We start from the raw sequence: 12,305 nt of genomic DNA, 5'->3' as shown, positions 1-12,305 counted from the left end.
GAAGTACTCTCCCTTCATTTCTGAAGGTTTTGTTTCACTTACTAGTGATATTTACCAACTTGAAACCTGTGAAGATTTTGCGAGAATACTGGGGCTTCTCATTCTTTGATATTAGATGGCGTAGTGCCTTTGTCTGAGGAGACCTCATGTGGTAGTAGTGTTTTGCTTCAAGGTGTAGAGTTAGGTTTTGTTAATGTGCCTCTCCATTCTGTTTATTTAAAGTCAGACTTGGTTACTGGGCCTGTCACCATTGGTGTTAGACGCGAACTTCCCATAGAGGGCGTGTCGCTCATTTTAGGCAATGACTTGGCTGGAGAGAAAGTTAGGGTAGATCCCTTAGTGTCCAGTATCCCTGATAAAAAACAGATGATGCATTCGAGATCTATTCAACAGGAAATTTCTGGTATTTTCCCTTCTTGTGCTGTAAACTCGTTTCAATGAGTAAGAAGGTTTCTGATGTTGCAGTAGTTGAGGATCATTATAGTCCAGGGTTAGGTGACACTTTCTTGGCTCATGATATAGAGGATGTCGGGAGCAAGTGTGATCTTTTTGAGCAATCCTGTAGACTTTGATAGTAGATAGAGTTGTTCCTAACAAGTGGTACTTCTTTGTCTGACATGATGAGTAAATCATCTTTGTCTAGAGAGGAGCTTATAGTAGAACAGGAGAAAGATCCTGAAATCATCCTTATTGTGTAATCGGGCTTTGAGTGAGGAAGAGGCTGAGAAAGTCCCGGTTTTTGTTACTTCCGTAAGTCAGGAGGTGTGTTTAATGCGCAAGTGGCGCCCCCCCTGATGTGTCTCCCGAGAAAGACAGTATAGGTTGTTCAAATCAACAAATAGTTTGTCCCACCGATGTATATTGCAGATAATTATGAGTTAGTCTCATGATGTACCTATGGGCAGTGGCAGACTATTTGTGACCAAGGACTTATAACTGGAATCTTAGATCACATTCTTTTGTGCCCATTAGTTGAAACGGGATGTGGCTTATTTTTGTAGTGTCTTACCTTACTTTACAGGTAGATAGTGGAAAACCTAATGCAGTAAAAACCTTTGATTGCACCCTTTGCGCCACCCCATACCAGCATTTTAGGGAACCATTTTAGTAGAGTCCGTATTAGACCGTGTATGTCCACTTTCCCAAAACTAATTCTGGGAATGATGTTATTCATTATAACTATTATGATTGGTGCTTACCACACGCTTTCCTGACGCCATTTCACTCAGGAATATTAAAGCCCCCTAACATAGTCAAGGCTTTGGTTAAATTCTTTACATTGGTTGGTCTTCCAAAAGCTGTCCAATCGGACCAAGGTTCGAATTTCATGTCTGGTATTTTTCAACAAGTCATGTACCAGCTCCAGATCAAGCAGTATAAGTTAGTGCTTATCATCCAGAGTCTCAGGGTGCTTTAGAACGTTTTCATCAGACATTGAAGAATATGATGAGATCTTATTGTTTGAAAACAAAAGAGATTGGGACGAAGGTAAATACACATGTTGTTGTTTGGCGTTAGAGAATCTGTACAAGAATCTCTTGGCTTCAGTCCCCTTTGAACTTGTGTTTGGACATACTGTACGTGGTCCTTTGAAAATTTTGAAAGAGACAAAATTTTTGGACGAGAGATTTCTAAAAGTGAATCTCTTAGTAGTATGTGTCTAACTTTAAGCCAAAGAAGTTGACAAGGGCATGTGAACTGGCAAAAGGAAAATTTGGCCGGTTATCAAACCAAAATGAAAAGCATGGTATGATAAAGATGGCCCGATGCAAGAAGTTTATGATCCAGAGTGACAAAATTTTGGCTCTATTACCAATACCGGGTTCAGCCTTTGCAATGCTAGATATTTAGGACCTTATGTTGTTGAGAAAAAGGTCGATGATGTTAAACTACATAGGTACAAACTCCAGGGAGGCGCAAGAAAACTCAATTTATGTCATTGTTAATATGCTTAAAGAAATATGTAGATAGAGAAGAGAGCAAGACCTCTCAACCAGCTTTTGCAAACTTTGGCCTCTGTACCATCACAAAGTGAAAGTACAGCTGATATTTGTAAATTAGACCATTAGATGGTGGTGTACAAGATGTAGGTTTAGACTGTGGTGTTAAGTTTACGGAACTCAACTCAGATGTGCTCGCGAACTTGTACAAGAAACTGTGTCATCTATCAGAAAAGGAACGCAATGAACTGAAAGATTTTGATACTTGAGTTTAAAACATTTGTTTCCGGATACACCAGGCAAAACAGATGCTATCTATCATGACGTGGATGTAGGCGATGCGCCACCTGTCAAGCAACATCCTTACCGTGTCAATCCTTTGAAAGAAGAAAACACTTAAAGAAAGAAATTCAATACATGTTGGACAATGATATTATTGAACCAAGCAAAAGTGAATGGAGCTCTCCATGTGTTCTGGGTGCCAAAGCCAGACAAGACATACCGGTTCTGTACTGCACTTCAGAAAAGTAAACTCTGTCAGTAAAACAGACTCTTATCCAATTCCCAAGGATTTGACGCATGTATTGACAAAGTTGGCAAAGCCAAGTACGTAAGCAAGTTTGACATGTTTAAAGGGTATATTGGCAGGTGCCATTAAACAGAAAGAGCTAAAGAAGTGTCGGCATTTGTAACCTGTCTGGGCAAGGTTTGTACACCAGTACAAAGTTATGCCATTTGGTATGAAGAATTAGACCCCGGCAACGTTTCAAACGTCTTCTTAACAGCGGGTGATATCAGACCTGGAAGGCTGTGAAGGATACATTGATGACGTCATCAAACTACTCCACGACACGTGGGAATGACCAATCTACGCGGGGATTCGTGAATTCTTTCGAAAGACTCACTACCATGAAAATGCGACTTGTAAAACTTATTTGAAAATGTGAATTTTTGTATGCAACTGTTGAATTTTTAGGCCATGTTGTAGGACAGGGGTGGCAGGTTTTTTTAAACCTGTTCATCACAGGAAGCCATTAGTAGAATCAATTAGATAGATTTTCCACGCTCCTGGAGGGCAAGAGAGATCTGTTGAGGTTTCTTTGGTATGGCTGGATTACTACAGTAAAATTTTTGTCCAAAATTTCTCTGTTATATATTTTTTTTAGCAGGCACCACTTACAGTGCTCCCTTACTGCTTTGTTAAAAAGAAAAATGTCAAAATTTGTCTTGGTGGTCATGCACGAATGTAAGTCTAGACCTATGAGAAATTGGATAAGGCCATTACTGAGATCAAAAACTCGCACCAGTTCTCGACTGCTCCAGAATTTTAATAAACAGTTTAATACTGTTTGTTGACGCCAGCGATTGTAGGTTGAAGGATGCATGTTATTTGATGCAGAGAAGGTAGCTGTGAACAAATTGACCATCCACTTTTCCAATATGTTATTTCTCGGAAAAAGTTTGACAAACACCAGAGAAATTATTCCACCATTGAGAAAGAATGTTTAGCATTGATTATTGGCCTTAAACCAATTTGATGTGTATCTATGCACTTACAGTTGTGCCTGTGTTGGTCTTCACCGACCACAACCCTTTGACATTCATTGGGAAAATGAAAAACAAAAAATCATAGAATTCTCAGGTGGAGTTTGACTTTGCAAGAGTACAAATCTTGACATCAAACATATCAAAAGGGAAAGACAATATTCTCTAGCTGATGCTTTATCAAGGATTTAAATATTACTTGATATGTCAAGAAAGTTTCCTTTTCAAGAAAACTTTCTTTTCTTTAAGGAGGGGGTGTGTTATGTATGACACTAAATACATGTAGTTATGAGATAAGGGAGATAACACCTATAGCTTTTTTTATCAATACATCCTAATGAAGGTCATATCATTGATTTAAGGTTAATAGAACTTTCTAGAATTTAATCATGTATAAACAAATATGTTTGTAAACATGTTGATTTTAAGTAGAGACCTAGAATGATCTATTTCCAGAAAGTTATGTGTGTTTACTTGTTTACTGTTTTTAGTTAGATATTTCTAGAAGTAGAAGGTTCTCCAATATTCTTGAATTACGGTTTAGCTATATATAACTCCAGCTGCCCAAGGCTAATCAGAACTGTAATGAGACCTGTAATAAGACATACCAAGAATTGTACAGCGCCATATAAGATTCTATTGGGAGAGCTATTGTGACTTTATCTGTGGATTATTACAACACTTTGTGTGGATTTATTCATATTGCCTGGAACTTTACAAATCATCGGTGGACATTCAATTATCTTGTGGATTTGTGATTATTGTGAATTTGAAACCTGGAAGGATCAAGGATTATACCAGGACATTCGCATACAGATAAGTTACACTTTAAATCATCGTATTACTCTTGTACCACCACCAATTACTTTAGATATTTGTAAACCATCTCTGTATAATATTGTATATATAATTAAAATGTGTTTTGAATTTAGCTGCTGGTTTCTCCTTTCTGTTATTCGTTAATGTAACAAGTTGTACAATATTATATTAGTTATACATTTGCGAACTGATCTCCCAGGTTAAAGTGATGTTTTCAAGTGACTAATCTCGAGAACAAACATTTTTGTATTCACCAGGACAAATTAAAAATTCACTCTCTTTCTGTATAGTTATACACTGTATGTATTTGAGGAAAAATTGAATATGAGAATAATTAATTTATAAATGATATAAACTGATGAACCAAGTTCAACTTTCTTTTGTTTATTATTCAGAAATGTAACGATGAACCGATGAATCAAGTTCATCATTCCACTTTTGTATTATTTACAAATGTAACTGGTGAACTTATATGTATAATAATATGGTGTAATAGTATCATATCATAACTGTGCACATATACTTTGGGCCGGAGGCCTATACAACGAATAAAGTAAACTTGAACAATGTTATTTTTAGAATTTGGGAAGGCATTCGACACAGTTGAATAGGAATCGGTTTAGTTTATCATATTTTTGTCATATTAGTGGTCAAGTTTGCGTGTTCGACATTAGATATTGTAGTATCGCATTTAGATCTACTTTATAAATGTCTTTATCGTTGTTTAACTTGTTGTACGCTGATAGGAAGGGATTCGAATGACGTTGTAGCTTTATGACGATATGTTTTAACTGCAGAAGACAAGACTGTAATGGCGACACAAGAGCAACAGAAACAAGAAAGCACAGGGGCATGTAAAAACACAGAGACAAGTCAGAATGAGGTAAATAGAATGATAAATGATTTGTTAATGGGTGAAAACGTGGCTATGCCGATGCTATACTTCACTGGTGAAAATATTGTTATTGAATTTCCAAATTCCGAATTGCAGCACGCAAAATGTAAAATTTCACGTACGTCATATGTTCAGAACTGCTTTCTTCAGGCTGTAACTCAGACTATAAAAGCTGCCGGTCAATTTGAGAGCAAATGATATAGATATTGTATGATTTTCTTTCAATTTTGCTGTCTGAGAGCGTTACATACAACAGCACGCTTTATATCTTTTACTGTTATCGTTTACTTCTTTATTTACTTGTTTAAATCACAACTTACATTTATCATATTTCCTTGCTCCCTAAAATGCTCATGTCCTTACTTTGACAAATAGTAGGAGACGATTATTGTAGAACCTAGACCTGCTTCTATCATTTATATTATATTCTTTGTAATACTTCCATTACTACAGCATGGCCAATAAATGGCCATTTATGTTCTCTAATTACTTCCATGTGGGTGGGTTTGTCACGATGCGTATTTGTAATTACAAATGGTCAAGCCATTCGGACATTAAAGGGTTAACCAGCGTTACCTTAACTGAAATCTGCTTATTTTCAAAGCATAAAAAGTACAGGGACATATTCCGTACTGGTTAAGGTGGAATTAAGCCACGCGAACATAAGTATTATTACGTAAATGTATTGACGGTATCCTATATCATATGTTAAAAGAAATAATCCATCGTTGGACATTTTAAGGAAGTTTTTATGATCTACTTTAATGGTATGAAATTACATTCTTCCTTATCCTTGTTACTGCTAATTCCCTAAAATCATATCAGGGTACACTTATCATTCCCTAACTGATTGATAAATACGTTGTATATATATGCAAACGTTTCATAACTAATTGACGCTTTTTAATTTATTCACAAAATGACAACGTTATAGAAGCCTGCCAGTGTTCCAAGTCCAACGGATCGGGATTGTCATGGTAAGACAGCTAACGTCTTCAAATATATACTACTGATTAGCATATCGTTACATAGGTTGACGTAAAGTTAACAATCAGAAAGCTTCAGAACGAAGTGTTTGCTCGAAAACCAATGTAAGAAACGAGTTATAATAGATTGATTCTGATAATTAAAAGAACGTTTACCAGGATCCAGATATTATCGTTAAAACATATGAAGTCACAATATACAATTGCTTCATGCCGTACGAGTCAACAGTCAAAACTCTTTTCCTGAAGTGATGGGACCAATTCCAGGAACTGTTTCCCGAGGCCGGAGGACGAGGAAAACAGTCTCTAGGGTTGGTACCAACACCGAGGGGAAATATTTTTGACTGTTGCCATATTAGACGTGAAACACATGTTTTGATACATGAACCACAGTCTAAAACAGATCACAGTTTGTGGCGAGAAAGACTTTCGTGGAAACGATATTTGGGTTCGGCGCATCGGTGTTTATGACGTTATCAATTAAGCATGGCGTCAATAATTAAGTCCTGCAAGCGTTTTACATCGGTCAACAGTAAAAAACTATTGACTGGTAAATAATTTTTGGACATTTATATAGTTCTAACGATTTTTAAGCAACTTTCATGAAAAAAAATAAGTAAGGAAAACATTGTATTATGTGAGTGTTATGTTTCTAAAGAAGAATAAGTGAGGTCATCAATTCGATGAAATTAAATAAATCACCAGGATCAGATGAGGTTATTATAGCATTTTATGAGAAATTTTGGAAATACTTCAAAACCTGCTTCCGAAATGCTACTATGAGAGCTTCCAAAATAAACCATGATATGATTGAAAAGAGAAGGTAAATTTTCCTTGATATACAAGGAAGGTGATGCACTATAATTAAAAATTGGCGTCCGATTACACTTCTGAATGTTGATTGCATAATTTTAGCACGATGCTTAGCTGAAAGATTATAAAAGATACTTCCATTTTTGTATTCACCAGGACACTTAAAAATTAAATATTTAAATCGGAAACAATATTCCAAGATATCTTGCTACACAAACAACTTCTGTATAGTTATACAAGTGTAATCTCGTATTTGAGGAAAATTAAAAATATGTATAGTTATACACTGAATGTAATTAATTGATAATAAATGATATAAAAACTGATGAACCAAGTTCAACTTTCTTTTGTTTATTATTCAGAAATGTAACCGATGAACCGATGAATCAAGTTCATCATTCCACTTTTGTATTATTTACAAATGTAACTGGTGAACTTATATGTATAATATATGGTGTAATAGTATCATATCATAACTGTGCACATATACTTTGGGCCGGAAGCCCTATACAACGAATAAAGTAAACTTGAACAATGTTATTTTTAGATTTTGGGAAGGCATTCGACACAGTTGAATAGGAATCGGTTTAGTTTATCATATTTTTGTCATATTAGTGGTCAAGTTTGCGTGTTCGACATTAGATATTGTAGTATCGCATTTAGATCTACTTTATAAATGTCTTTATCGTTGTTTAACTTGTTGTTGTTGTACGCTGATAGGAAGGGATTCGAATGACGTTGTAGCTTTATGACGTATGTTTTAACTGCAGAAGACAAGACTGTAATGGCGACACAAGAGCAACAGAAACAAGAAAGCACAGGGGCATGTAAAAACACAGAGACAAGTCAGAATGAGGTAAATAGAATGATGAATGATTTGTTAATGGGTGAAAACGTGGCTATGCCGATGCTATACTTCACTGGTTAAAATATTGTTATTGAATTTCCAAATTCCGAATTGCAGCACGCAAAATGTAAAATTTCACGTACGTCATATGTTCAGAACTGCTTTCTTCAGGCTGTAAGTCAGACTATAAAAGCTGCCGGTCAATTTGAGAGCAAATGATATAGATATTGTATGATTTTCTTTCAATTTTGCTGTCTGAGAGCGTTACATACAACAGCACGCTTTATATCTTTTACTGTTATCGTTTACTTCTTTTATTTACTTGTTTAAATCACAACTTACATTTATCATATTTCCTTGCTCCCTAAAATGCTCATGTCCTTACTTTGACAAATAGTAGGAGACGATTATTGTAGAACCTAGACCTGCTTCTATCATTTATATTATATTCTTAGTAATACTTCCATTACTACAGCATGGCCAATAAATGGCCATTTATGTTCTCTAATTACTTCCATGTGGGTGGGTTTGTCACGATGCGTATTTGTAATTACAAATGGTCAAGCCATTCGGACATTAAAGGGTTAACCAGCGTTACCTTAACTGAAATCTGCTTATTTTCAAAGCATAAAAAGTATAGGGACATATTCCGTACTGGTTAAGGTGGAATTAAGCCACGCGAACATAAGTATTATTACGTAAATGTATTGACGGTATCCTATATCATATGTTAAAAGAAATAATCCATCGTTGGACATTTTAAGGAAGTTTTTATGATCTACTTTAATGGTATGAAATTACATTCTTCCTTATCCTTGTTACTGCTAATTCCCTAAAATCATATCAGGGTACACTTATCATTCCCTAACTGGTTGATAAACACGTTATATATATATGCAAACGTTTCATAACTAATTGACGCTTTTTAATTTATTCACAAAATGACAACGTTATAGAAGCCTGCCAGTGTTCCAAGTCCAACGGATCGGGATTGCCATGGTAAGACAGCTAACGTCTTCAAATATATACTACTGATTAGCATATCGTTACATAGGTTGACGTAAAGTTAACAATCAGAAAGCTTCCGAACGAAGTGTTTGCTCGAAAACCAATGTAAGAAACGAGTTATAATAGATTGATTCTGATAATTAAAAGAACGTTTACCAGGATCCAGATATTATCGTTAAAAACATATGAAGTCACAATATACAATTGCTTCATGCCGTACGAGTCAACAGTCAAAACTCTTTTCCTGAAGTGATGGGACCAATTCCAGGAACTGTTTCCCGAGGCCGGAGGACGAGGAAAACAGTCTCTAGGGTTGGTACCAACACCGAGGGGAAATATTTTTGACTGTTGCCATATTAGACGTGAAACACATGTTTTGATACATGAACCACAGTCTAAAACAGATCACAGTTTGTGGCGAGAAAGACTTTCGTGGAAACGATATTTGGGTTCGGCGCACCGGTGTTTATGACGTTATCAATTAAGCATGGCGTCAATAATTAAGTCCTGCAAGCGTTTTACATCGGTCAACAGTAAAACTATTGACTGGTAAATAATTTTTGGACATTTATATAGTTCTTACGATTTTTAAGCAATTTCATGAAAAAAAAATAAGTAAGGAAAACATTGTATTATGTGAGTGTTATGTTTCTAAAGAAGAATAAGTGAGGTCATCAATTCGATGAAATTAAATAAATCACCAGGATCAGATGAGGTTATTATAGCATTTTATGAGAAAATTTTGGAAATACTTCAAAACCTGCTTCCGAAATGCTACTATGAGAGCTTCCAAAATAAACCATGATATGATTGAAAAGAGAAGGTAAATTTTCCTTGATATACAAGGAAGGTGATGCACTATAATTAAAAAATTGGCGTCCGATTACACTTCTGAATGTTGATTGCATAATTTTAGCACGATGCTTAGCTGAAAATTATTATAAAAGATACTTCCAGAAAAAATGAACACTTATTAAAATGGTTTCATCAAACATATTTAAATCGGAAACAATAATAAACAAATCCAAGATATCATTGCAAATACACAAACAACTTAGTTGTACAATATTATATTAGTTATACATTTGCGAACTGATCTCCCAGGTTAAAGTGATGTTTTCAAGTGACTAATCTCGAGAACAAACATTTTTGTATTCACCAGGACAAATTAAAAATTCACTCTCTTTCTGTATAGTTATACACTGTATGTATTTGAGGAAAATTGAATATAGAATAATTAATTTATAAATGATATAAACTGATGAACCAAGTTCAACTTTCTTTTGTTTATTATTCAGAAATGTAACCGATGAACCGATGAATCAAGTTCATCATTCCACTTTTGTATTATTTACAAATGTAACTGGTGAACTTATATGTATAATATATGGTGTAATAGTATCATATCATAACTGTGCACATATACTTTGGGCCGGAGGCCCTATACAACGAATAAAGTAAACTTGAACAATGTTATTTTTAGATTTTGGGAAGGCATTCGACACAGTTGAATAGGAATCGGTTTAGTTTATCATATTTTTGTCATATTAGTGGTCAAGTTTGCGTGTTCGACATTAGATATTGTAGTATCGCATTTAGATCTACTTTATAAATGTCTTTATCGTTGTTTAACTTGTTGTTGTTGTACGCTGATAGGAAGGGATTCGAATGACGTTGTAGCTTTATGACGTATGTTTTAACTGCAGAAGACAAGACTGTAATGGCGACACAAGAGCAACAGAAACAAGAAAGCACAGGGGCATGTAAAAACACAGAGACAAGTCAGAATGAGGTAAATAGAATGATGAATGATTTGTTAATGGGTGAAAACGTGGCTATGCCGATGCTATACTTCACTGGTTAAAATATTGTTATTGAATTTCCAAATTCCGAATTGCAGCACGCAAAATGTAAAATTTCACGTACGTCATATGTTCAGAACTGCTTTCTTCAGGCTGTAAGTCAGACTATAAAAGCTGCCGGTCAATTTGAGAGCAAATGATATAGATATTGTATGATTTTCTTTCAATTTTGCTGTCTGAGAGCGTTACATACAACAGCACGCTTTATATCTTTTACTGTTATCGTTTACTTCTTTATTTACTTGTTTAAATCACAACTTACATTTATCATATTTCCTTGCTCCCTAAAATGCTCATGTCCTTACTTTGACAAATAGTAGGAGACGATTATTGTAGAACCTAGACCTGCTTCTATCATTTATATTATATTCTTAGTAATACTTCCATTACTACAGCATGGCCAATAAATGGCCATTTATGTTCTCTAATTACTTCCATGTGGGTGGGTTTGTCACGATGCGTATTTGTAATTACAAATGGTCAAGCCATTCGGACATTAAAGGGTTAACCAGCGTTACCTTAACTGAAATCTGCTTATTTTCAAAGCATAAAAAGTATAGGGACATATTCCGTACTGGTTAAGGTGGAATTAAGCCACGCGAACATAAGTATTATTACGTAAATGTATTGACGGTATCCTATATCATATGTTAAAAGAAATAATCCATCGTTGGACATTTTAAGGAAGTTTTTATGATCTACTTTAATGGTATGAAATTACATTCTTCCTTATCCTTGTTACTGCTAATTCCCTAAAATCATATCAGGGTACACTTATCATTCCCTAACTGGTTGATAAACACGTTATATATATATGCAAAACGTTTCATAACTAATTGACGCTTTTTAATTTATTCACAAAATGACAACGTTATAGAAGCCTGCCAGTGTTCCAAGTCCAACGGATCGGGATTGCCATGGTAAGACAGCTAACGTCTTCAAATATATACTACTGATTAGCATATCGTTACATAGGTTGACGTAAAGTTAACAATCAGAAAGCTTCCGAACGAAGTGTTTGCTCGAAAACCAATGTAAGAAACGAGTTATAATAGATTGATTCTGATAATTAAAAGAACGTTTACCAGGATCCAGATATTATCGTTAAAAAACATATGAAGTCACAATATACAATTGCTTCATGCCGTACGAGTCAACAGTCAAAACTCTTTTCCTGAAGTGATGGGACCAATTCCAGGAACTGTTTCCCGAGGCCGGAGGACGAGGAAAACAGTCTCTAGGGTTGGTACCAACACCGAGGGGAAATATTTTTGACTGTTGCCATATTAGACGTGAAACACATGTTTTGATACATGAACCACAGTCTAAAACAGATCACAGTTTGTGGCGAGAAAGACTTTCGTGGAAACGATATTTGGGTTCGGCGCACCGGTGTTTATGACGTTATCAATTAAGCATGGCGTCAATAATTAAGTCCTGCAAGCGTTTTACATCGGTCAACAGTAAAACTATTGACTGGTAAATAATTTTTGGACATTTATATAGTTCTTACGATTTTTAAGCAATTTCATGAAAAAAAATAAGTAAGGAAAACATTGTATTATGTGAGTGTTATGTTTCTAAAGAAGA

The 12,305-nt window shown here is 35.2% G+C and overlaps 1 protein-coding gene across 1 annotated transcript in view; it reads left to right on the top strand.

Moving 5' to 3' along the window:
* The window catches only part of LOC138308066 (uncharacterized), a 38,342-nt gene that overhangs the window by 22,049 nt on the left and 3,988 nt on the right, over positions 1-12,305 (top strand). Inside the window, exons 2-7 of the mRNA XM_069249016.1 lie at positions 5,102-5,187; positions 6,134-6,176; positions 7,769-7,854; positions 8,802-8,844; positions 10,560-10,645; positions 11,593-11,635. Of these exons, the coding sequence (XP_069105117.1) occupies positions 5,116-5,187; positions 6,134-6,176; positions 7,769-7,854; positions 8,802-8,844; positions 10,560-10,645; positions 11,593-11,635 (373 nt within the window). The 5' untranslated portion in view covers positions 5,102-5,115. The remainder of the gene's footprint in view (positions 1-5,101; positions 5,188-6,133; positions 6,177-7,768; positions 7,855-8,801; positions 8,845-10,559; positions 10,646-11,592; positions 11,636-12,305) is intronic.

This window comes from Argopecten irradians, chromosome 14 (assembly GCF_041381155.1).
Source record: "Argopecten irradians isolate NY chromosome 14, Ai_NY, whole genome shotgun sequence".
NCBI classification, from domain to species: Eukaryota; Metazoa; Mollusca; class Bivalvia; order Pectinida; family Pectinidae; genus Argopecten; species Argopecten irradians.
Note: the sequence above shows the minus strand (reverse complement) of the source record. Positions and strands in the feature narration are given on the sequence as shown.